At 35.3% G+C, this 26,637-nt stretch overlaps 2 protein-coding genes across 7 annotated transcripts in view; one reads left to right on the forward strand and one right to left on the reverse strand.

The window, feature by feature from the left end:
• DOCK7 (dedicator of cytokinesis 7) overlaps positions 1–26,637 on the forward strand; it is a 227,697-nt gene that overhangs the window by 88,767 nt on the left and 112,293 nt on the right. The gene's annotated exons all lie outside the window — the stretch shown is intronic.
• On the reverse strand, positions 3,014–13,048 carry ANGPTL3 (angiopoietin like 3). Its single transcript, XM_049618575.1, has 7 exons — positions 12,467–13,048; positions 11,682–11,792; positions 8,385–8,499; positions 6,820–6,933; positions 6,300–6,395; positions 4,039–4,305; positions 3,014–3,627 (listed from the first exon to the last, which is right to left on the reverse strand). Exons 1-7 carry the CDS (start codon positions 12,959–12,961, stop codon positions 3,443–3,445), a joined length of 1,383 nt encoding a protein of 460 aa, XP_049474532.1. The 5' UTR covers positions 12,962–13,048; the 3' UTR covers positions 3,014–3,442.

A 26,637-nucleotide genomic window follows, 5' to 3' on the forward strand; every position in this document is an offset into this window, starting at 1 on the left:
TCCATGAGTTATGCTATTAGGAGGGAAAGATATAAGCATGAGAACATGCTGCTTCTAGGATGATGGGGAGGAAACAGATTATACAACAGTAGGTAACTCTGAAATGAGTAATGTGTACACTTGCTCTTAGTAAAATTCACACTGGCTCAGAGTGAACTCTTGGTATAGAAATTTGGCAGTGATTTACTAAAATTAAGTAGATTGACCATCTTTTTTGATGCTCTTGGAGTTTTTATTACTATTTTTGCATGATTCTTTTTTATCATTTGCCACATGTACTTTTCTGTCTTTTCTTGATTTGCTAAATGCCAGTTGAGAGGTACAGACAGTAATGCTGTAAATATTGAGGGAGGAGCCCCCATTTACTAAGATATTTGTAAAGGAAGTGAGATCATCTGGATCTTGAAGTAGGACCTACCCAAGCAGATAGTCATATAGAGGCATTCTAAATAAATGGAGTGGCATTAGGAAATGCACTTTTAGGAAATAGGCAGTGTTAAAAAGTAGATAATTTTGATTAGTGCAGAGGGTTTGTGTTGGGCAAGAAATGGTTGAAGAGATAACTTGGGGTCAGATTGTAGAAACTCTTGAATACGTGAAAGAGATTGGGATTTTGTTCTGTAGGTTTATGCCCTTTGAATTGGGGTATACATTCTTGCTATATGAGATCTGCAAGACCACAGGGTAAACATGACATATCTTCCAGGAACATAACTTTTTAGAAGATTTGGAGAAAAAATAACTTTTTTTAAATATGGAGATGATTTATAGAGTAGAATACACAATTCACATGCAATTTTAAGATAAATTGTAAGATTTAAGATAAAATCCTAGTAAGATTCTAAAATTTGTGTTTATATAAAGCCATTTTCATCCCAGCACTGTAAGGAAATGCTTTCATTATTCTCAAGCTGTTAAACTCTTTTTTTTTTTTTTCTGTTAAACTCTTTTAATAGACAAGTTTGAACATCATAGGTCAAAGTAGGATGTAGCCATTGTAAATTTGTTTTAGGAAAATTGAAGGAAGATAGACAAACTTAGGAGACTATTTAGATAATTTAAAACTCAGGGTAAAAGTGGGTCTTGGTGGGCTTTGGGCAGTAGACATGGGAAGAAATGGTATCATATTAACAGACCTTTCAGAGGAAGATTGTATTCCATTTAGTGGCTTCAGATACAGGAGAGGTGGTTTACAAAGTAGAAAGACAGAGATGTCTTCCAGGTTTTAAGCTTGGATGACTGGAAGCATGATACTACCATTAGTGAATATGCAGAAGTAAGGAGGAGTGTGATAAGGTAGAAAGGAAGGACCAGCAGGGGCAGTAAGGCTTTAATGAGTTTTGATATGTTGAATTTGAGGAGATTATAGGGTATCAAAAGGAGGAATGGCAAACAGGCAATGTAAGAAGGGGAACCAGAGAGAGATCTGGGAATAATATATAAATTTGGGAACTTTACTCATTGAAAATAGAGGAGTCCATGAGAGTAAATAGATTTTCTGAGGATCAGAGTAGAAGAGATGATTGAAGAGTGTGCATTGGCCCGAATATATCACTTACTAGGAGGGAATAGGGCTATAAAAATGCATCCAGGCTAAGGATAATCCTGAGAGTGTAATAGTAGTGTGGAAGTGAAATGAAAGTGAAATTTGGAAGAAGAATATTGTTTATTAGTAAGTAGCAGAGAGATCCAAGAGAATGTGGACTGAGGAAAGGCCATTTGATTAGACAATTGTGAGTTAGTGGTGTAATTAGAATACTTGGCAAAGTAGTGAGGACAGAAGGACATGATTTGTGAATCATAAAACAAAAATTTTCTCTTCCAGAATTATCTCTCCACTGAGCATATTTTATATGCAGAAAAAAACTAACTTAGTACTCCTAAAAGGAACAAAATGAAACTTACTGTGTAAGAATTGTAAAAAAAAAAAAAAAAAAAAAGACGAATAGAAGAAGCAATTGATATATTAAATAATGCATTATTTTGTATTTGAAAGCTTCCAATTTTTTTGTGAAAAAAAGTCATTTTGGCATTCTGGCTCCAAAGTCAATTTTGACAGTTCGGCTGCGGTTTTAAAAACTAAAACCTATTCTTGCCTTTGTTCTTTTGTACTCTTTGGAAACAAAATATTTATGTAGGATCCACATAGATCATACATGTTTACATATGACATGTTATACATACATGACATGTAGAGAAAAATACATAATGCCGAATATTTATTGACTAAGGTAAGTCACTATGTAACTTGGGCATTTTATTCTTTAAAAACTGGATTTAATTCAAAATTTTATTTCCATTTGCTAGTTTCTTTAAAAACCTTATTTAGAAATAAATACTGACAAGTGATATTCTGGTCAGAAGATTGGCATCTTGTAATCCTTGAGGATTAGAATTTAAATGATTTAAATTAGAAATAGCATAATCATACTTCTATTACGTGTCACTAAAAAAACTACAAGAATTTAAATTTCTATATATTAAGGGATGAGTCTTTATTGAATTTGAAAATGTACATACACATCTGTCAGGCTGTTTAAACATTCAACAACTTGTTATGATTTTTAGTTCTATATGACAACCTACACAAACGTATTAGACTCATACTGTGCCCAGGGAGAATAAATTATTAAACTTTAACTTGATGCTGCAAATAAATTCTTTCTCATTACATTCTGACAAGATCCCTTTAAATTGTTTTCACATCAAGTGTTAAAACATACAAAATGTATGCAGTATATACATAAGTTAACAAATATGTTACGATACAGTGATAACCTGATATTAAAGTCAATATGACCTAATAATCATGATCTACTGCATTTAAGACAGTTAATCTACTTCAGTATAGTATTATATCCTGCTTCATTTGACTTCCTAAATAAAGCATACCAAACATTTGTTTCACATTTTGTTGTAGCAAAATGAAACATCAGTTTTAAAATTAGTATTACAGATTTTCATGTGTACTCTGAACTGACTGAATTTTAATTTTTAAATTAATAATATTACAGAATCTAGGAACTATCAGTCCTTTATATTTATTCAAGTTCAGAATTTTGGCAAGAAAATTTTTTTAACTGAGGAAGTTGTAAAATTAGCTTACATGATGCCTTTTAAAATAAAAGTCCTTGTAAGTTTTTTATTTTAAAAAAATTACTTAAAAATTCACCCATTGGTTAAAATTTGGATTGTGACTATATAAAACTGATACTCATATCACAAAATATATGTATAAATGATATAAGAATTTTGATTGGGAAAGATAAATGGTGTTCTTTGAGGTGATTTGATGGTATGTTTACTTTCAAGTTGATAGTGGCTTTAAAATAAGAGTCTATTTCTGAATCCTTGTGTTAGGGATTTAATATCAGATTATTAAACCACAGTAATTTCAGATGAATTTAATGTTTGATTTGTTGGCTCTTTAATTTGTCTCAGTTCATTCAGAGCTTTCTGAATCTGTTGGATGGATCAACATTTTAGTTGATTTGATAGAGTACAACCTTCCATTTTGAGACTTCCAGTATATTCCTCTTCTCCTCTCTGGCTTAGTTTTTGCTCTTGGCTTGTTATATTTACCATTCAGGTTGTTTTCCCCACATACATCGTGACACCACCAGCCTCCTAAAGAAGATAGATATGGAATTTAATGAATACAAACTCTAGTTATTGTTAATGCATTTCCCTATGAGTACATCTTCATTTCTTACAATATGACAGTATTGTATGCCTTATGCATGTATCCCAATTTTAAATAATCTGTGTAAGTCTCATGTATGCCACCCAAAATAAAATATCTTAGGCTATTTATAAAACATTATTATAAAATAAGTTCTTATAAAATAAAATCTCTAGGTAAAATACCTAGTTGAACCATAATCCAGTTAATACTTATGTTAAGACATTTTTACCAATAGTCAAAATGTTTATTTGGGATTCAGTTTTTAAAGAGTTGACATTGTAGATATTAGCTAATACTTTGGGAAGACATTCTGTAGATATGAAAATGAATTATTGATGTTAGGAAAAAGATACCTGAATAACTTTCTGGACAGTTGACATGTCCTTTTGCTTTATGATCCCAAGTAGAAAATGCCAAATCTTTGTGTTCCGGGAGTGCGTTGGGGACATTGCCAGTAATCTCAACTAGGTGTAATGTATAGTTGGTTTCATGATCCCCCAAGTGAAAGGAATATTCGATATAATGCTTGTTGTCTTTCCAGTCTTCTAGTTCAATTCGTAAGACGTAATTAGATTGCTTTACTATGGAATATATCTTCTCTAGACCCAACCAAAATTCTCCTGAAAAGAAAGTGAAAATCTGTGGGTTGTTACCTGCAGATTAGGCACGAACAGTTTTTGTGGGGTTTTTTTTAGTGTTTTTTATTGGTGCAAATCAATGAATTGTTTTAGCCTTGAATCCCTTGGTTATTTTAGAGTCTCTTAAAATATTTCTTTTTAAAACAATTTTATTGAATATAGTGAAATGTACAAAAAATATAAAAAATATTAATAGGCCTGCCTAAAGTTTGATTAGCCTTTCTAAAATGAATATTGTGAGGTGTATTTCTTGGATGAAATATATTAGGCAATTGTAGATATTTTAGATCTGGTCATTGGTAAAATATTATCTCATTTCTGGGTCCTTATGTGTACTGGCTTTGCTATCAAGAATTTATTAATACCCATATACTATCAAAAGTTTTGTTAAGGATTTCTACTATTATATCCAGTATTACTTGGATAGTAGTGTCATTTTCTTCAAATATAGTCTTGGCCTTTGATATTTGCTTGATACACGTTTTCTTTGTAGAAAAATAAGGGAATAGAATTTTATAGACATTTGAAGTCAAAAAACAATTCTTAATAACTTCTCTATAGTTTTAAAAATTATTTTTCTTTGAAACTAAAAGCATAACAAATATAGACACTTTTGAATTATCACAGTCTTCTGTTAAAGTATTTAAGGAAAAAAGACAAACTGTTTTATTGCTATTGAATTAGAAGACAGTTTTAAGGATTACAAGTACAAATGGCTTACTTTTATAGAAGTAAATGAATACTCTGGGCTTAACAGTCAGCCTTTTATTTTGGGGTTACAAATAATCATTCTTAGAAGATTAGTTAGGGATTTAACTAGTAGTTTGAATACAAAATTTCTTAAATGGGCAAACAGTACTGAATGTTAAGTCAAAATTTGATATCATAATGGATGTTTTCCACTTTATATATGAGTGCTTACATTTGTGAATTTTTATAATGTGCCTTTTTGGGTTTAAAACCATCTTTGTTATGCTTATTTTATTTTATTATATTTTGTGATCAAAATATAGTAATTTGTATAGGGGCGCCTGGGTGGCGCAGTCGGTTAAGCGTCCGACTTCAGCCAGGTCACGATCTCGCGGTCCGTGAGTTCGAGCCCCGCGTCAGGCTCTGGGTTGATGGCTCGGAGCCTGGAGCCTGTTTCCGATTCTGTGTCTCCCTCTCTCTCTGACCCTCCCCCGTTTATGCTCTGTCTCTCTCTGTCCCAAAAATAAATAAAAAACGTTGAAAAAAAAATTCAAAATATAGTAATTTGTATTAACTAATTTCCTTTAAATCACACATCCTATAGTATACATTTATAATATTTAAACAATTAAGATTTAAACATTTAGTACTATACATCTGACAGTTTCCTTGTTCCTTTCACTTTCCAAATAATTAATATCTAAAATGTTAAAAAAAGAAAGTAGAGTGACCTGTAATAAGGATGGTTTTCTTCAGAGCTCATTCAAATATAGCATTTACCACTTATCAGAGCACATAGCACTTAATCATAATTGTCTTTAATAATTATACTTATAATAATTAGAAGCCATCAAATTAAATTGAGGTACATATACTTAAGAGCAGACATGAAATTATGGTAAGCATAATTCAAACAGTCGCTTGTAATAAGTATAGATTACTGACAGATATGTAATTATGTGTTCTATGAAGTTCTGTGAAGGCTGGGACTATTCCTCATTCGTTGTTGCGTTCCTAATGCCCAATCCATAATAGCTTCTCAGTAAACATATTTTTTAAGTGTTTTTACTTATTTTTGAGAGAGAGAGAGTGTGAGCAGGAGAGGGGCAGAAAGATAAAGGAGGGTAGAGAATCCAAAGCGGGCTCTGCGCTGACAGCAAGACCAATGCGGGGCTTGAACTGATGAACCATGAGATTATGACCTGAGCCGAAGTCAGATGCTCAACTGACTGAGCTACCCAGGCACCCCAATAGTTTTTACAAATGAATGAATGAAGTCACCTTACCGTCAAGCCTCCCAAAACCATATCTGTAGTTTTCCCAAGTTTCATTGAAGTTTTGTGATCCATCTATTCGGTGTTGAATCACTGTCCATGAACTACCTGAATATAATGAACGTAATTGTGTACTTTAGTAGATTGATGCTGACAGATGCAACAAAATACTGTTTTCTTGTTTTGGTTTTAATTGGTAGCACTGTAATATAGTTATTAATGTTGCTATGGTGGTACCATTTTATTATTTATTATGGTACCAAGAAGTTAAGTAAAGGGCAAATAATGAATTTGTCTTAATAAACTTATTAACAATAGTATTTCAGATTACTTTATGGAAAATAATTGAATAAGTGCATGAGTGAATATGAAACTAAACAAAGCAAATATAAGTACTAGAGCTCTATAACTACTCATGTTGCTTATATTTCATTTTATATTCACAACAAAGATGACAGGATTGAGTTTTACTTAATAGGCAGTGAGTAACCTGAGCTAATTATAGTCCATTTTCTCTTCAGGCTGGTTTTACCTGATTTAACATCACAGTAGACATTAAAAGCTTGAGAGTTGCTGGGTCTAATGGAGTAGATGCCACTTGTATGTTCACCTCTGTTATAAATGGTGGTACAATTAGCAGGAATGTCTAGAATCAAGAAAGTTTATTACATAAGATACAGTAATAGGAATTGTATCTTTAGAGCTTGGGCTTTTACTTGACATTTTATGGAATTGTGGTGAATGTAGCCCTTAGGCTTTTTCAGTAATGTATTACCTAGAAAGTACTTTATGCTAAAGCAGATTTATTAGACGGCATGTTATACAAATACTATTAAAATAGTTATTATCAAACTGATTTTTAAAAAAAATTTTTCTTGATGTTTATTTTTGAGAGAGAGAACACAAGCCAGAGAGGGACAGAGAGAGAGGGAGACACAGAATCTGAAGCAGTCTCCAGGCTCCAAGCTGTCAGCATAGAGCCCCATGCAGGGCTCAAACTCATGAACTGTGAGATCTTGATCTCAGCTGAAGTCAGACCTTTAACCGAGTGAGCCACCCAGGTGCCCCTCAAACTGATTTCTTTTTAAGAAAAGTGACAAAATGAGAATTTTAGACACATATTTTGTCAGATAAAGGAAGGATATAAATTTATTTTATATCCTTTTTTGAGAGTGACAGAGAGACAGAGCGTGAGCGGGGAAGGGACAGACAAGAGAGGGAGACACAGAATCCTAGCAGGCTTGAGGCTCTGAGCTGTCAGCACAGAGCCCGATGCGGGGCTCAAACTCAGGAGCAATAAAATCATGACTTGAGAGGAAGTCAGACACTTTACCAACTGAGCCACCCAGGCTCCCCAGGAAGGATATAAATATAATACTACATAAGACATTATTACAGTGTTTGGTGTATAGCACATAGTCAACAGGTGGAAAGAGTGAACATACATGAAGGAAACTTACAGAGACCTTTTGTGTATGTGTATGAATTACATAAAAGTAAGTGTATTTTGAAAGTATTATTATTTTGTTAAAGTATCGTCAGGAATGGAGACTTTGTTCTCCTGTCTTTGTGTTTTTCTTATGAAAATTTTCAAGGAAACAGGAAGGTAGAAACATTAGAGAGAACTTCATAGTCTTTCCACCTGTATTCAGGAATTGTTAACCTTTTGCCATTTTTGCTTTATAAACATACATATATACAAACATGTATTTTGCTGTACTATTTGAAATTTGCAAACATCATGACCCTTAGCCACTTAAATATTTCGACATGTATCTCTTAAACATGAAATTATTTTATTGCATGACTATAATACTATTATTACATCTAAGACATTTTAAAATAATGTCATATTATCTAGTATCAAGTCTACAACTATATTTTCCTGATTGTCTTAAAAATGTGTTTTATAGGGTTAAAAGAGCTGCCAGGATCCAATTAAGGTTGACACATTGTATTTGGTAGATTTGTCTCTTTACTCTCGTTTAGTTTAGAACAGGTCCCAAGAATAGCAATTATTTTTTATGGGAATGTCTAAGATAGGAAAAGAATTTGATGATAATACCTTCAAGAAGGAAACCCAACAAATTAACTTACCATCATGTTCTACAATTTTTGTTTCATTCAAGTGAAGAAAAGGGGTAGTTCTTGGTGCCCTTGGTTTAGAAGAAAGAGAATTTTCTGTGGATTCTTGAACACCAGTTCTTCTTAGCTGATGAAAGAATATAAAAATGGTATGGAGTATACAGTTAGAGGAATCTGAGGGAGGATATTAAGATTACAATTTATATACATCTTTAAGTTCATAATATGTTATTGCTCTTGATGTTAAGAGGGATAAACAATGCTGTACAGATTATATAGATGACTTGTTCTCAAAATATGTAATCCGGCACATTGTTTAATGGGTTTAAAAAACTAGAGAGAGCAAAGCACAAACCAGAAATTAGTCAAAAAACAGCAAGACCAAAGGTAGAGACTTTGCTTAGCATATTTTAACATGTTCTGTTTATTTACATGAATAGAATATATATGCTATTCAGTAGTAGGCAGATTTTAAGCTTCAATAATTCTCAGTTGTAGGCCTTATTGATTGATTCTCAGACCTGCCTAAAGACTTAGCACATAATTTGAATAAGGCTTCTTCTATCCTTCCTTCCTTCCTTCCTTCCTTCCTTCCTTCCTTCCTTCCTTCTTTCTTCTTTTTTCAAGTTTATTTATTTCTGAGGGGGGGAGGGGCAGAGAGAGAGAGGAAGCAGAGGATTGAAGTAGGCTCTGAGCTGACAGCAGAGAGCCTGATGCGGGGCTCGAACTCACGAACCGTGAGGTCATGACCTGAGCCAAAGTCAGACACTTAACCAACTGAACCACCCAGGCACCCTGAACAAGGCTGCTTTCTTAATAGTTTTTTTGGAATGTAAATATATCTGTAGAGGTGACAGATTGGCAGCTTTATTTGCTTACTTTCAATACATACAATATTTCATTGTTAGTTTTAGCAAGTTTACTTTTATGTAAAGTGTGCTGGGTTTGCATTTTATTGACTGAAAGCTTTTCTTATTGTTGGCCTGAGAAACACAGAATATGTGATATCTTATTAGTGTTTTTTGATATCAGCATTTTTTAGGACGTAATTCATAAGGATCTGTTGCAAAGTTCATTTGTTGGGTATTAACCTTTTTTCCCTAAGTAACTGTGTGATGTTAAAGTCACTTAACATAGAGTTTTAGACTCTTATTTTAAATTTGAGGAAGTTGGATCAGATGATCTAAGGCTTCTTCCAACTCAGATATTCATTGTTTTGAATTCTTCATACATTTTATTATTAGGATGTATGTAATTTGATAATAGTGGCATTCTGTTTCTGTGAGTAGGCTCATTTAACTGTTATAAAAGATATAAGAAAAAAGAAATAAGAAAAATAATGTAATGAGGAAATTATGGAAATCAAAACTAGTTGTTGGCAACAAACCCTTTTGGATAGTTAGGAAAAATAATAAAATAACTTAGTAAATTATGTCTCATAATTAGCAAAAATAACCTGAAATTATGAGTTATAAAATTACTGAAACATATAATGATGTTTGTTTAGTGGAAATTGTTTTATAATTCTTGGCAACTATTTTTTTTTTACAAGTTTCTCCAAGTTTGTATTAGTTTTGGAACCCTCTTGAGTGCCTGTTCCATAGCATTACTAATTAATATTTTCGAACTGTGGTATTCCATATTGAAATGTGTAGGTTCTCACATAGCTTTATTCAAGACAGGTATCTCCCTCACCTAGCCAGCTGTTTACATTGTAGATTAATTATATTGTTGGGTATTGAACTTTAATTATCAGGCACACAGTTTCTTTTTTTTTTTTTTTCAATATATGAAATTTATTGTCAAATTGGTTTCCATACAACACCCAGTGTTCATCCCAAAAGGTGCCCTCCTCAATACGCATCACCCACCCTCCCCTCCCTCCCACCCCCCATCAGCCCTCAGTTTGTTCTCAGTTTTTAAGAGTCTCTTAGGCTTTGGCTCTCTCCCACTCTAACCTCTTTTTTTTTTTTTCCCTTCCCCTCCTCCATGGGTTTCTGTTAAGTTTCTCAGGATCCACATAAGAGTGAAACCATATGGTATCTGTCTTTCTCTGTATGGCTAATTTCACTTAGCATCACACTCTCCAGTTCCATCCACGTAGGCACACAGTTTCTAATACTATTAATAATAGCATGCTTTTGTTGACTTCTTTGTGTTAAATATGACATTAAATTTACTCAACATATTTATTGAGTTCCTACTATGTCTCAGACAATATTCTATATTTTGGGGTGTCAGCTATGAAAAAATGAAGAAAATCCCTGTTCTCATGGAGTTTACATTCTCGTGAGGGGACAGACAAATAACTAAAAAATATATATATTGCATGAAATAGAGCTACATGTAAAGGAAAAAAGGAGAGTAATGAAGGAGGTAGCAGGTTTTTAAGTATGGGCTTAGGGATTATAATTTTTGATTAAGTGACTTGGGAAGGCTTCACTGAGAATTTTACATTTGAGAAAGACCTAAAGGAAATGAGAGTGGGCCATGCAGATACCAGGGAGAAGAGCATTCCAGTTATGGGGAGCATGGGCAAAAGCCCTGAGACAGCAGCATGTTCGATGTGTTTGAGTAACGGGGAAGAGTACCCCAGTATGACTAGAGTAGTGGAGATGAAGTCAGAGAGATGAGTCATTGGGGGTCTTGTGGCCACTGGAAGTGAGATGGGCAGCCACTGTGTGGTTTTAAACAAAGAGAGATGTGATCCAATTTTAACTTTTGATAGAATCATGTTAGTGGGTCTGTTGGAGGTATACTTTACATAAATTAATTCTTTTTTTTTTTTCTCACAACACTCCTATAAGATAGGTTCTGTTATTTTCTTCATAGAATAAGTGAAGAAACTGAGAGACAGAGGAGTTAGGTCACACCAAAGTTTTAGAGCCCAGATTCAAACTGAGGTAGTTTATGAGATTTAGAGTCTCCAATCTTAACGATCATGCTGATGTGATGGGTTTACTCACTATCCCAACTAGAAGTTTTGAAAATAAATTTAGGGCTTAATGTTCCCATAAACCTAGATTTTTAAAAAAATTTTTTTTTCAACGTTTTTTAATTTATTTTTGGGACAGAGAGAGACATAGCATGAACGGGGGAGGGGCAGAGAGAGAGGGAGACACAGAATCGGAAACAGGCTCCAGGCTCCGAGCCATCAGCCCAGAGCCTGACGCGGGGCTCGAACTCACGGACCGTGAAATCGTGACCTGGCTGAAGTCGGACGCTTAACCGACTGCGCCACCCAGGCGCCCCGCCATAAACCTAGATTTTATGTAAAAGATTGGATGAGCCATTAAAATATTGACTTACCTGGTTTTCTATTTCTTTTATTTGACTATGCTGTTGATTTAATTGTCTGTATTGTTCCTCCACGGTCTGGAGAAGGTCTTTGATGCTGTTATCTTGCTGTTCTACAAAATTCTGGACATAGATTGTAGGGTGGTTAGAAGTTTATTTCTTCTTTCTTTTTTCTTTGCTTTTTTGTTAAGTGAGTCTTTTTTGTTTTTTGTAACTATTACAATCTAAATTTTTAAAACTAATAGTGGATTAGATAATTGAATATTGGCAACTATTTTCTCTTGTATGCTTCAAATCCTTTCGTTTTTACGATTTAAAATGTACTATCTCTAAAACCTGATTTCCTGAACTTTAAAGTAGTTCAGTTAAATGGAAAAAAATAAAAACCCCATAGTATTTTAATAGGAATTAATCTTTACCATTTACTTACTACTTTTATCCATTTTATTTATTTATTTATTTGTTTATTTATTTATACTTTTATCCATTTTCAATATGGGAGGATAGTTTCAAATTATCTTCCTCTAACCTTTTACCTGCCTCTAGTAATTGGCAATATTGTAATAATTTAGTGTTCTAAAATTTTATTAATTGATTTATAATTTTCATCTGAAATAAGTGTAGAATCATAAAAAACAACTTGAAATTATAACAGGAAATTTTATTTCCTAGAAGCTTTTTTTCCTTGAGAAAAGTATAGTATTTCAATGATTCAACAAAGTAGCATGTCTTAAAACATTTTTAAAAAAGATCCATATTGAAAACATAATCATGAACCCTCTTTGATTTCTACTTACTTTAAGTGAAGTTATTTCTGGGTGTTCCTGGATTTCAGGTTGATTTTTAGTTAAACTGGTTAATTGCTTCTCCAAATATTTCACTTTTTGTTGAAGTAGATTTTTTTCTTCTAGGAGGCTTTCAAGTTTTGAGGTGAGTTCAAGTGACATATTCTTTACTTCTTCATTCTTAACTTGTAGTTTGGATGTAGTTCTTCTAAGTTCCTTTTCTTCTTCTTTGATTTCATTGGTTTGCAGTGATAGGTCATAAAAAGACTGATCAAATATGTTGAGTTTTTGAAATATGTCATTAATTTGGCCCTTAGTCTTATGGACAAAGTCTTTAAGACCATGTCCTAACTGAAGGAGGCCATTGGCTAAAATTTTTACATCATCTAACATAGCAAATCTTGATTTTGGCTCTGGAGACATAGAATCATATGATGAATAGTCTTGGTCAATTTTGGAAGAAATAACTAGAGGAACAATAAAAAGAAAGAGCTTAATCGTGTGCATTTTTATCGTAATTATTCAACTAATTTTCTCCTGTAGGCAGACCTAGACTTCTAAACTCTATATATACTACTATTTGCCACACTGCAAACAGTAAGGTTGGCAGGTGAATGTAGTTAATCATTAAGCTGTGTAAACTTGTACGAATGTAACCTTCTATATTGAGTTAGATCAGTGCTAAATGAAATCAAAGAAATGAGCAATTAACTTTAATTTTTAATTGTTACTGTATTTAATTCTGCACTATTATAAACTTCAGTTTCAGGGTTGTGAGAGCTGCCTTTTTTAAACGCTTATTTTAATTTACCATGATTTTTAAAAGAGATTTACAATTAAACTCTTTTGACTGGTAAATTAACATTAAGGTTGAGGAAGATTAGCGAATTAAGGATGTGTTTCCCAAATTGTATTTTAGTTGTTTTGGAAACAGCAACCTATTCCCAGAAATGGTTTCTCTCTGAAGCCTTCCTCCACTGCTTCAGGTGGTATTAAGGGCTCTCAATGCAGCATTCCTGTGATACTCTGTATAAGCTAACATGATTATACATTCCTTATTATTTGTCACTGTAATTGTTAGTATGTCTTTTGCTTCAGAATATCTTTCCTAACCATATTTTTATTTTTATTTATTTATTTTTTTTAATTTTTTTTTTTTAACGTTTATTTATTTTTGAGACAGAGAGAGACAGAGCATGAACAGGGGAGGGGCAGAGAGAGAGGGAGACACAGAATCGGAAACAGGCTCCAGGCTCTGAGCTGTCAGCACAGAGCCCGACGCGGGGCTCGAACTCACGGACCGTGAGATCATGACCTGAGCTGAAGTCGGACGCTTAACCGACCAAGCCACCCAGGCGCCCCTAACCGTATTTTTATATTATCATAAAATCTCATACATTAAAAGGCATTTCACTCCCTTTTTGTGTTATATAAAGCTGTGTCTATGTTCTAACTTCTTTTCCATGTGCCCACTGAAAGACCAATAGATTAGGTGATCTTGTACAGTCAAGCCAGAATTATATACTTCCAGTGTCAGAAACAATTTGCTTGTTGTAAGTTTTTCTGAACTTTGTGAGATTGGTAACAATTTTGGTAACATAAATTTAACAAAACCAACAAATTAATAGTGTGTTCAAAAACAAATGTTCTACTGTGCTTCTAACATAGTATTAAAAGGAAAAATATCAAATGCCTTGTTTAATTATTACTGATTAGCCTTCTTGAGTGCTCATTGAGAACTTTTTGAGAAGGTAATAAATCCTTTAAAAATGCCTTATTTTGGATGCCTGGGTGGCTTGGTCAGTTAAACGTCCGACTCTTGATTGCAGTTCAGGTCTTGATCTCGGGGTTGTGAGTTCAAGCCCTGCATTGGGCTCTGTGCTGGGTGTGAAGCCAACTTAAAAAACAATGCATTATCTTGACAAATGAATATAGTAAAATAAGAGTGTGGGCTCTGGAATCAGACTGTCATCCATATCCAAGACCCAGCTCTAACTTTCTGGTCTTGGACAAGTTATGCAACCTCCCCATACCTCAGTCTTCTCATCTGTAAACTGAGATAGTTATTGTACATACTTAAATAGGGTTATGAGAATTAAAAGAAATGATAGGTGTAGAGCACTTAGAACAGTGTCTGGCAAATAGGAAGTACTCAAAGTGTTAGTTATTGTATCACATGAATGATCTTTGAACCAGTGTATGTGTGTGTAATCAGGCCTGAGAGAAATTTTTGAATAAAGTTAATAGCTTTTTTGTAAAGGAAAAAGTTTTAACATAATGTACTTACACGGTTTAAATAGTAAATTGTCAAGCAAAACTTTACAACATGAACCATTTCCAAATTTCTATTCTTAGCAATGCCTCTTCCTGGTATAAAATAAAGACCATTTCCTTTGACGATTTAGGATTAAGGGCTTTTAGATTTAAGAGCTACAGTCAAGTAGTTTACCACAGTGGTTGAGAGTATGATTCTGGAGAGAAGCTGGCTGACTAGGAATCTGGCTCTGCCGTTCTTCAGCTCTGTGACTGTTGGTCAAATTACTTAGCTTTTCTGTACCTGTATTTTCTCAGCTGTCAAGTGAAGATAATACCTACTTACAGGATTGTATAAAGATTAAGAATTAAAAATTTTAAAGCACAGAACATTATCTGGTATATAGTAAATAATCCTGATATTATATATTAGTTATTTTTGGTAATTAGAAACAATCAATGCATTTATGCCCATACAGTAATGTTTTATTGGTGAATATTGTTTAATCTCATGTTAAGATGACATGAGTTGAAAAATTTTGCTAGAATCTATGTTCTCTGCATTTAGTCCCTTGGTAGGTACAAGGAATTACATCTTTTGTTGAGCCTTTGTATAGTTTAGGTGTCTAATACAGAACCATATACATTTTTTATTAAGTTTATTTATTTTGAGAGAGAACGAGAGAGAACATATGCAAATGGGGGAGAGTCAGAGAGACAGAGGGAGAGAGAATCCCAAGGAGGCTTAGTACTCTCAGTGCAGAGCCTGACACGGGGCTCTAGCCCACGAACCATGATATGACCAGAGCCAAAATCAAGAGTTGGACGCTCAATTGACGGAGCCACCCATGCGCCCCTGAATATTTCTATTTGTAAGAGAAATAAAGAATCCAAGTAAATAAAAATATGCAAATACTTCTGCTAATAAAGAAGAACAACAAAAAAAATTTCTTAGTCTTCATTTTCATCTTCCCTTCACCACTGTTAAATGTTATGGAATTATGATAGTGCATATAGAACTACTGGAGAAATTTGAATTTTTTCTTTCCTTTTTAAAGGAAAAAGTTAGTGTTGTGATCATTGGTCATGAAGGGCATATTTCGAAACTCCTCTTAACTAAACTGTCTACTTTTCTGGCTTAACACTATCGACCCTGATGTTTCATCCACCTTCTAGTTGGGAAATTGAGATGGGCCAGCTTCTCATTTCTTTTGCACTATAAGCTGTTTATGGGCAAGATCTATATCGTTTTTTAATTTGTATCCCTTATAGTACTTTATTTAGTACAATGCCTTACATATTTGAGAAACAATATAAATATATGGGATGAAAAAGAGAATGATAAGGCCTTAACATGGGAGTTTCCAAGTACAACATTTGCATATAGTAGATGCTCAACCATTTTTGACATAGGAGGTACTTTTTAGAGAAAAGAATTCGAAAAGATTTTTGAGTTTGTCTCTTCTAGTACATGAAAGTAGCTGGACACTCTTACCGTGGGAAGGAATTTCCTTCCATTTTGGTTACTGTATTAGAATATTAACACTTTTTGCACAATTTATATAATTCCTTTACATGTAACACAGCTGATTAAAGGCAGTCATCACATATTCTTGGTTTATAGTATACCGTCCCTGGGTAGAAATATCTGAATAATTTTCTTTTCTTATAGTAGTTTGACATATTATTGAATATACATAAAGTAAATAATTTGCCTATTTATGAGATGTGGAAGAGTGTCAGCATGGGAAGTGTAACGGAAATAGCAATTTTATAAGTGATTTTCCATTGGCCTTTTCATGCCTCCAGTCTGAGTACACATTTTACATCTACCTTTTCATCCACCTCCTGTCTGAGTACACATTGTCAAAGGCAGAATCTAATCTTTGCTTGAATTTGTGCCTATTTAAATAGAACCCTAATCAAATATAACCAGTAATGTTATGAAAGTTAAAATGATTTCTGCCAAGTAAGAAACTAAAAATCAGACTCTAATCTAAGGATTTCTAGTTTCTAAGAACTAATATACAAAACTTTAGCTACATGGCATTTTAGGACATTTAGAAGTCTTGTTTAAGCTTCAAGCAAAGCAAAGTCCTTTATCCTCCCCCGGTTGTGCAATCTTCCAGAGATGTGACTTCCAAATAAAACACAAGGCATTGGGATCTTCTGAATGTAATCCTTTTAATTTCTTCCTTTACAAAATGTGATCATTTGTTTTTGAATTAATGTTTGGTAGGAAGATTCTGAAAGTAATAGCTTGAGAGAAACACATTTATAAATAGAAATATTTATATTAGCCAAGGTGAAGAATACTGCCAGATTAATACATTAATAATCCCTTTCCTCTCTTTGTCCAGAACAGGCACTATTCAATGGAAATATAGTATGAGTTATATACATAAAAGAAGTGAACAGAAACAAGTGAAATTCATTTTAATAGTGTATTTAATCCAGTATATCAAAAATTATTTCAATATGTGATCCATATAAAAACATTAATTAGATATTTTATATTCTTTTTTCTTAATAAGTCTTCCAAATCTGGTATGTTTATGTACTTTGAGCATATTTCAGTTAGAATAGGCACACATCAAGTGCTTAGTAGTCTCGTTAGACTATTTTATTGGACGGTGCAGATCCAGAAGATGAGTGACCTTTAAAGAAATTTCATTTATCTTACTTTTTTTCTTCCATGTTCATTATTGATAAATGTTAAATTTTTATGTGAAAGTACCTATTGTGGAAATCCAGGTATTTCTGAAACTTGTAAAAAATAAAAATCCTGACTCTTCACTATTAACATTTTGGGCTCTGTCATACTAGATCCCTTAGATGAGTAGCTATATATAATATTTTTTTTAACACAAATGGGATTGTGTTATATATAATCCATGCCATATATAGGGGTGCCTGGACGGCTCACTGGGTTAAGCGTCCAACTTGAGCTCAGGTCATGTTCTCACAGTTCTTGAGTTAAAGCCCTGTATTGGGATCTGCACTGACAGCTCAGAGCCCACTTTGGATCCTCTGTCTCTCTCTCTCTCTTCCCTCCCTTGCTCAATCTCTCTCCCACGAAAATAAATATTAAAAAAAAAAATTGGTTCAAGACCTTCATATTTTAAAATTTATTTTCCTGAGTGCCTGTAGATTGATGTATCCTTTTTAATGGTTGCATAATCATTTATTTATATGGATGTACCATAATTTAAGTCTTCCCCTGTTAATGATCATTTAAGTTGTTTCCAGTTTTCTAATTGCAAACAATACTCACAGAAATGTCTTCCCGTGTGTGTATAAATGTTTTTAAACAACAAGGTCGTGGTGTTGAATTTCACATTATGATTTCTCATGTCAGATGATCCTTCAAAAGAGTTGCGCCAATTTACATCTCTGCCAAGAGTAATGAGAGTTGCTCTTTTCCCATGAATTTTTACCAATGCTTTGAATGAGAAAAACAAAAGATATCAGTAAATCTAATAGGTAAAAAACATCTGGTGTATTTTGCTGGCCATCTATTTTGCTCTCTTTGTGAATTACCTGAGTATTACAGAAGTCCCCTCTTCCCATATTCCTCCCCCCCTTTTTTGTTTGTCTCTTTCTGACTGATTGTAGGAATTGTTTACATATTTTGGATAGTCCTTATTTTATGTGTAGTGAATAGTGTTTTTCCAGTTTGTCATTTGTCTTCCACCTGTGGGTATTGATACCACCTTTTCTGCAAAGGCTTTAAAATTTGTCTTTTATGTTTGTGGCTCATGCTCAGAAATACCTTCCCACCTATAAAATGTGGTCTCTTTAAAGCTTTTCTAGTACTTGTTGGCTTTATTTTTATTATTTAAACCTTTGATTATTCTAGAATTTATTTTGAGGAGGAGTGAAATATGAATTCATCTTTTTTCCCTAAATGGCTAGGTGCTATCTCAACACTTTTCATTAGTCTGCCTTCTCACTGCTGATTTGATATTCTTCTGAAGAAGTATTATAAGTGCAAGGTAAAGACTTACTAGTTATATGTGGGAACTTGTTAGTGGAATTAGTAGTCAAATGGAAAAGAATCTGGATTCAGTTGTATGCTTTTTATCTTTGGAAACAAGTTCAATTTAAAACTGTTTGTCTTTTATTGGAAATCAAACATAGCTTATAGGTTATGTTTAATTAATTTCCATTTAATCTGGAATCCAAACTCCCTGAAGTATTAAGTAACTAAATATGTGCATTCTGTATCATTCATTCATTCATTCGTTCGTTCAATATGAGGCACTGTTTTAGGCACTGGGAATATAGCAGTTAACCAGATAGATACAGTTCTTGCTCTCATGGAGTTTGGACTCTATTAAAGGAGATATATAAACAAGAAATAATACATAAATGTATAAGATATTTTAGGATTGTTTTAAGCAGATTGTTTAAGAGTTGTAAATAGAATAACAAAGTGATGTGATGGCAGGGGAGGGTAAAGGTGAGGTTTTCTGAGACTTTAAAGATGGGAAAAGGCCAATCATGTCCATGTCCACAAAGCTAAAACAGTAGTAATGATAATGTAGAGATTCTGAGGGGTGGGGGGAAGCATAGTGTGTTTTGCTTTTCTGTGTGTTCTGCTTGTTTATCCTACTTACAAATTTTTCATTGAAACTTGTTGGCAGATTCCTTAGTCTCAGGTCCTCTTGTGGGCTTCAGTGATATTCTATGTTCATAGCACTTACACTACATTATAATTATTTGCTTGTCCAATTCTCCCTCCAGACTGCAGTTCTGTGATGTCAGTAACTTTGTCTTTTATCTCTATATTCTTAGTATCTAGCACACTGCATACTCAGCAAATGTTTGCTACAATGAGGAATTACAAGCATAATTAAGGGCAATCTGTTACGTGCTTTGAATCCTGTTCTCTCCTATCATTTCAGGAATCTTTACTTTTTTGTTCTAATGTATGCAGACTCTGTCTCATCTGGATTCTTCTCATTAGTATTTAATCAAACTCAAACCTTTCCAATCTTTTTTTTAATTAAAAATTTTTTTTAATATTAAATATAATTTATTGACAAATTGGTTTCCATACAACACCCAGTGCTCATGCCAACAGGTGCCCTCCTCAATGCCCATCATCCACTTTCCCCTCCTCACCACCAGTTTATTCTCAGTATTTAAGAGTCTCTTATGGTTTGCCTCCTTCCTTCTCTGTAACTTTTTTCCCCCGCTTCTCCTCCCCCATGGTCTTCTGTTAAGTTTCTCAGGATCCACATAAGAGTGAAAACATATGGTATCTGTCTTTCTCTGCCTGACTTACCTCACTTAGCATAACACTCTCCAGTTCTATCCACGTTGCTACAAATGGCCAGATTTCATTCTTTCTCATTGCCAAATAGTATTCCATTGTATATATAAACCACATCTTCTTTATCCATTTGTCAGTTGATTAACATTTAGTCTCTTTCCATAATTTGGCTGTTGTTAAAAGTGCTGCTATAAACATTGGGCCCTCTCTCTTTTCTGAGAAGCCTGGCCATGGGTTTATCAATTTTGTTTATTTTTTCGAAAAACCAACTCTTGGTTTCATTGCTTTGGTCTACTGTTTTTTTGGATTCTATATTGTTATTTTTGCTCCGATCTTTATTATTTCTCTTCTTCTGCTGGGTTTGGGGTGTCTTTGCTGTTCTGCTTCTAGTTCCTTTAGGTGTGCTATTAGATTTTGTATTTGGGATTTTTCTTGTTTCTTGAGATAGGCCTGGATTGCAATGTATTTTTCTCTCAGGACTGCCTTCACTGTATCCCAAAACATTTGGATTGTTGTATTTTCATTTTCATTTGTTTCCATATATTTTTTTAATTTCTTCTCTAATTGCCTGGTTGACCCATTCATTCTTCAGTAGGATGTTCTTTAACCTCCATGCTTTTGGATATTTTCCAGACTTTTTCCTGTGGTTGATTTCAAGTTTCATAGCATTGTGATCTGAAAGTGTGCATGGTATGATCTCAGTTCTTTTATACTTATTAAGGGCTGTTTTGTGACCCAATATGTGATCTATCTTGGAGAATGTTCCATGTGCACTCGAGAAGAAAGTACATTCTGTTGCTTTGGGATGCAGAGTTCTAAATATATCTGTCAAGTCCATCTGGTCCAACGTATCATTCAGGGCCCTTGTTTCTTTATTGATTCTCTGTCTAGATGACCTTTCCATTGCTGTAAGTGGAGTATTAAAGTGCCCTGTAATTACCACCTTCTTATCAATAAGGTTGCTTATGTGTGTGATTAATTGTTTTATATATTTGGGGGCTCCTGTATTCAGTGCATAGACATTTATAATTGTTAGCTCTTCCTGATGGATAGACCCAATAATTATTATATAATGCCCTTCTTCATCTCTTGTTATGGCCTTTAATTTAAAGTCTAGTTTGTCTGATATAAGTGTGGCTACTCCAGCTTTCTTTTGACTTCCAGTAGCATGATAGATAGTTCTCCATCCCCTTACTTTCAATCTGAAGGTGTCATCAGGTCTAAAATGAGTCTCTTGTAGATAGCAAATAGATGGGTCTTGTTTTTTAATCCATTCCGATACCCTGTGTCTTTTGATTGGAGCATTTAGTCCATTTACATTCAGTGTTATTATTGAAGATACAGGTTTAGAGTCATTGTGATATCTGTAGGTTTCATGCTTGTAGTGATGTCTCTGGTACTTTGTGGTCCTTGCAACATTTCACTCAAAGAATCCTCCTTAGGATCTCTTGTGGGGTGGTTTAGTGGTGATTAATTCCTTCAGTTTTTGTTTGTTTGGGAAAACCTTTATGTCTCCTTCTATTCTGAATGACATACTTTCTGGATAAAGGGTTCTTGGCTGCGTATTTTTCCTGTTCATCACATTGAAGATTTCTTGCCATTCCTTTCTGGCCTGCCAAGTTTCAGTAGATAGGTCCGTCACTAGTCTTATCGGTCTCCCTTTATATGTTAGAGCATGTTTATCCCTAGCTTCTTTCAGAATTTTCTCTTTATCCTTGTATTTTGCCAGTTTCACTATGACATGTCGTGCAGAAGATCAATTCAAGTTATGTCTGAAGGGAGTTCTCTGTGCCTGTTGGATTTCAATGCCTGTTTCCTTCTCCAGATCGGGGCAGTTCTCAGCTATGATTTGTTCAAGTACACCTTCAGCCCCTTTCTCTCTCTCTTCTTCTGGAATTCCTGTGATACGGATATTGTTCCAGTTGATTGCATCACTTAGTTCTCTAATTCTCCCCTCGTACTCCTGGATTTTTTTAAATCTTTTTCTCAGCTTCCTCTTTTTCCATAATTTTATCTTCTAATTCACCTATTCTCTCCTCTGCCTCTTCAATCCGTGCTATGTCCACCTCCATTTTATTTTGCACCTCATTTATAGCATTTTTAAATTCATCATGACTATTTTTTAGTCCCTTGACCTCTGTAGCAATAGATTCTCTCCTATTCTCTATGCTTTTTTCAAGCTCAGCAATTAATTTCATGACTATCATTATAAATTCTTGTTCAGTTATATTGCTTAAATCGGTTTTGATCAATTTGTTAGCTGTTGCTACTTCCTGGAATTTCTTTTGAGGAGAATGCTTCCGTTTCATCATTTTGGCTAGTTTTCTGTCCCTTATGCATTTTGAAAGTTTGTTGTGTGCTCTGCACCTGTGAGCACTGCTCTGTTAAAGGAGGGTCATACACTGTTCAGGGCCTGGCCCATCAGGAGGTGTTTTTTCAGAGATTGTTACTTGTTCTCTGTTGTTGTGACTTTGGTTATTTTATTACCCTACTCGTAGTGATATTTTGGACCCTCCACCAGGTGTGCTTTGATTTGTTCCTTGGAGTAGCCCTGTAAAGGAAAACAGACAAACAGGAGACAAAAACATGCAAACACACAAATAACACAAACAAATGAACAAAAACAGAAAACTAAAGGGTAAAAACAATAAACCCCAAAACACCGATTACAAGTAAAGAAGAGGGTGGAGGCGGTGCTGTTTGAAGAGCATATACAAAGAGAGAAATGACAGGAGCGGGGTGGGGGGCAGGGAGGGGGGAGAAAAATAAACATTGACTAGGCAGAGAGACTAAAAGACTCAATCCATAGAGAGAACAGAAAATAAAGACGGAGGCGGGAAAAACGAAAGGAGCATAAAGTTACCCAGACATAGAAACTATATGGCTCAATTGTTCCAGAGAGAGAGAAAGGAGTGTAAAGAAGGAGGTGTAGAATATGTATCAAGACAATGGATTAAATATGTCTGTTTAGACAGACCAATAACCAGAGTAACCAGCCTAGGGGAGGGAAGAGATAAGGAGGAGAAATGGGAGTTGGGGGGAGAATATATCTATATTTCCAGAATTGACCTAGAGTTCATCCAGGCAATGCTGCTGCACTTGTCTGAAGGAGCTGTCCTCAGGGTCTGCCCCGCTCCGGTACATAGGCAGTTATCCAGTGCGAAGGGCCATGGTTTGGTGTAGTCTGGACCCACCTCCACTATGGGCCTGGGGAGTGATCCCTGAAGCCCCACCTTGGTGGTGGTGGTGGTTGGTGGTAGGGGAATGGTGACCCCGCAGTCTCTTTTCCACGGAGCCGGACGCGGTGGACTCTGAGTCATCCTCACTGTGCCGCAGGCGCAGACGGGGTGGTCCGTCTGTCTCCTCCCCCTTCCCTGACACCGTGCTTGTCTAGGATTCAAAGTCCTGCTCCAGGCGCTCTGGCACTGGGGAAGCTCCTCTCAGCGCGGCCGGATATGTGGCCCTGGCTGGCTTTGTCTGTGCCGCTGCACTTCAGGGAGGACCGCTTTCTGCGGACTGTGCAGTCGACCTCGCCACCGATCCCCGGGGGTGGCCGACGCAGGCAGACTTAGGCAGGCTTTGTCTTTTTCCACAGCACTCCAGGGAGGGGGCCACTTTGTCCTACCGTAGACTGTTCCGCCGACCTCACCACGTAGCCCCCAGGGTGGTGGATGCAGGCAGGGCTTTGTCTTTTCCTACAGCACTGCAGGGAGAGGGCTGCCTTCTCCTACTGCAGACTGCGCCCTCGGCCCAGCCACTGAGCTGGGGGTGGGGGGACGGGGGGTGACGGACGCAAGCAGGCTTTGTACTATTGCGCAGCCCTCTAGGCAGGGAACCACTTTCTCCAACTGCAGACTGTGCCCCTGACTTACCACCACACCCAGGGGTGGCTTCCCTCCTCCCCAGGTGCGTGAACTGGGAGCCGGTCCCAGTGCGAAGAAAGCTCTGCAGTTGGAGATAGGATCCCTCTCAGTCTCAGTCCCACGTCTTTCTCCTGTCCAGATATGGCCCTACACTTCCCTAGCTGCTCTTTCTCTTCCCTTTGTTTCTTCTCAGAAGGGGGTCCCTCCCCCTCCATGCCCGCATGGCCTTTTTTATCTCCACCCCCGTTGGCAATCACCCACCTATCTTTTCTCCAGTTTTCCCATTTTCTTCCTGGTAGATTCAGTCTCTTTTTTTCTCAAACCTTTCCAATCTTAAAAAGCTTACAAAATGCTCATATTCTGTCTTCAACTATTGCATGATCTTTCTCTCTTTTACAGCTACACTTTTCAGAGTTTCACTTATTTCATTTTCTTAACAACTTGCTCTTGAACCTACTTTTATCTGTTTCCAGCCTGATATTATCAGTGACTTTCATGTTGCTAGTCTAGTTGACCTTTTTTGATTCTTAACTCATTTGGCCCCTGAGTAGTGTTGACACTTAACTGTTTAATTCTTCTTATGCTGTTTTCCCTTGGCTTCCATGTCATTGCACTCTCATGGTTTTTTTCCCTACTTCTCTGTAGGTGCCTTCTCGGTCTTGGTAGGCTTATCCTCTTCTGGTAGGTGCCTTCTCGGTCTTGGTAGGCTTATCCTCTTCTGGATAGCCATAGAAAACTGGAGTTCCTTAAGACTCCAGTTTTTGAATAATCTGCATAAATAATTAAGTGATATTCTAATTCTTTCATACTTGATGTCCTTCAAAATGATTCTCAGTGTTTGAAGATGATATGTAGATACAAGATAAAAGATTAAATAAAATCTTATAATAAAATTAAATAAATAGTCTTAAATTGGAATTTGAAGTATCAGTATGAACTCAATGTATTTCACGTTAAAAGCATTTCCCCCTCACCCTTTCTACTTAAATGGCCTAGAAACAATGACTAACTCACAATGAATGCCCAGACTGTGGCTTGGAAAAACATTTCTCATGCAGAGAACCAAAGCTCCTTGGAGAAATGGTTGATTCTGGGTCTGAGGAGAAATGATAGAAGACCTTGGAACATCTTGCTATAACAGATAGCAAGAAGTCATCAAGGACTACTATGACTGACTCACAAGGATGCAGGAGCCAGTTTGAGTTGGCTTTTTCCTTTCTTAAATATAGAACAATTTGAACATCAATAAAGATAATACCTGCAGTGTACTGAAACCCATTCATATATTTGGTCCCTGAGTTTATAAGTGATGCTAAAAAAAAAAAAAATTAATTTCTCTTAGAGGATTGTAATGCACCTACTGCTTATTTTGAAAACTGGAAAATAATGGAAAAGAGTCCAGCATTTATTCCTCTCTATAATACATAATGGTTCACTGGCTAAGCAAATAATAGATGAGGATAATTGCTCTTCATAGAGATATTCCAGCTATTAAATAAAGACTGAGAGGGTATTATCTTTTGGCAGCCCTTAATGGAGCTAATGGATTTAGGCATTGATCACCATCTAACTGCACAAAAAGAGATATTTTCCTCCTGATAGGACACGGTACTATTTATGGAATGATCTTACCAAAAAAACCCTCAGGCCTAAATATAACCAAGGCTCTTGATCCAACTCTGAATTTATAGAAAACAAGAATATGTTAAATGTCACTACAGGGATACAAACAAATTATAGCCTCAAGAAAAATTTACACAAAAATAATCCCATTTCTTCAACAACTATATTGTGAAGGTAGAAGATGGAAAGACTTCCCCACAGTCAACCAAGTATCTCTTCCTCTCATAACTTCTGCATAACTTTTCTCACAACACAACATTATTGTGAAGTGGTCTGTTTATAGGCATTTCTGTGCCATTAGATTATATGTTCCTCAAGACCAGGGAATGGACTCTTAATTTTCCTTTATTTCCCTTGCATGTAACTTGGTACTGATGTTGTGTGCAGAATCAATAAATATTTCCTGTGCAGATTTTATTTGGTGACTTCAGTGGTTAGTAATAGTCAGTCATCTTTGATCTTTAATTCTTTTGATTAAGAAACTGACAAATCATCGTAACATTTCCACATTTGTCTTTTATACTTTTGACTGTTCAGAGAATAACTGACTCTTCTCCATGTTTTTAGTGACTTTGAGATTGTAGGCTTTTTGTTACATACACTTATTCTCCCCCCATGGAAATTGTTTTTTCTAATTATAAAAGTCATGTGTTCTCACCAGTTCAAACAAAATAGAAAAGTATAAAAAAGAAACTAGAGCCTTCACTGTTAACCAGAAGTATCTTTTTATCTATTCTCTCCTCCCTCCTTTCTTTCCCCTCACCCCACCAACTTTCCTCTTGCTGGACTGACCCCCCTGTGTCAATGTAATGACCTTCTTTGTCTTTTATTATAGTTTTTATTTCAGAGTCCATTTTGTTGATACAACTTTCTTTTGGTTTCATTTTCATGAAATCTCTTTTTCCCTTTTTTTACTTTCAGTTTGTGTGTGTCCTTACACCTGAAGTGAGCCTCTTTAGGCAGCATGTAGATGTGTCTTGTTTTTGTTTTTAACCCATTCAGCCACTCTGTCTTTTGACTGGAAAATTTAGTCCATTTACATTTAAAGTAAGTATTGATAAGTATGTACTTATTGCCATTTTATTGTTTTCCAGTTGTTTTGTAGTTTGTCACTCTCCCTTTCTTGCTTTCTTCCTTTGTGGTTTGATGAATTTCTTTAATGGTAT

Source organism: Panthera uncia (genome assembly GCF_023721935.1).
Source record: "Panthera uncia isolate 11264 chromosome C1 unlocalized genomic scaffold, Puncia_PCG_1.0 HiC_scaffold_4, whole genome shotgun sequence".
In the NCBI taxonomy this organism is placed as follows: domain Eukaryota; kingdom Metazoa; phylum Chordata; class Mammalia; order Carnivora; family Felidae; genus Panthera; species Panthera uncia.

Bases quoted from the DNA above. Each gene is read 5' to 3' on its own strand.
- ANGPTL3 (XM_049618575.1), bottom strand. From the start codon at position 12,961: ATGCACACGATTAAGCTCTTTCTTTTTATTGTTCCTCTAGTTATTTCT. The intron at 11,793-12,466 runs GTAAGTAGAAAT...ATCTATGTCCAG, and splicing joins CAGAAATAACTTCACTTAAA to AATTTTGTAGAACAGCAAGA. The intron at 3,628-4,038 runs GTATCTTTTTCC...TATCTTCTTTAG, and splicing joins CTGTCCAGAAAGTTATTCAG to GAGGCTGGTGGTGTCACGAT.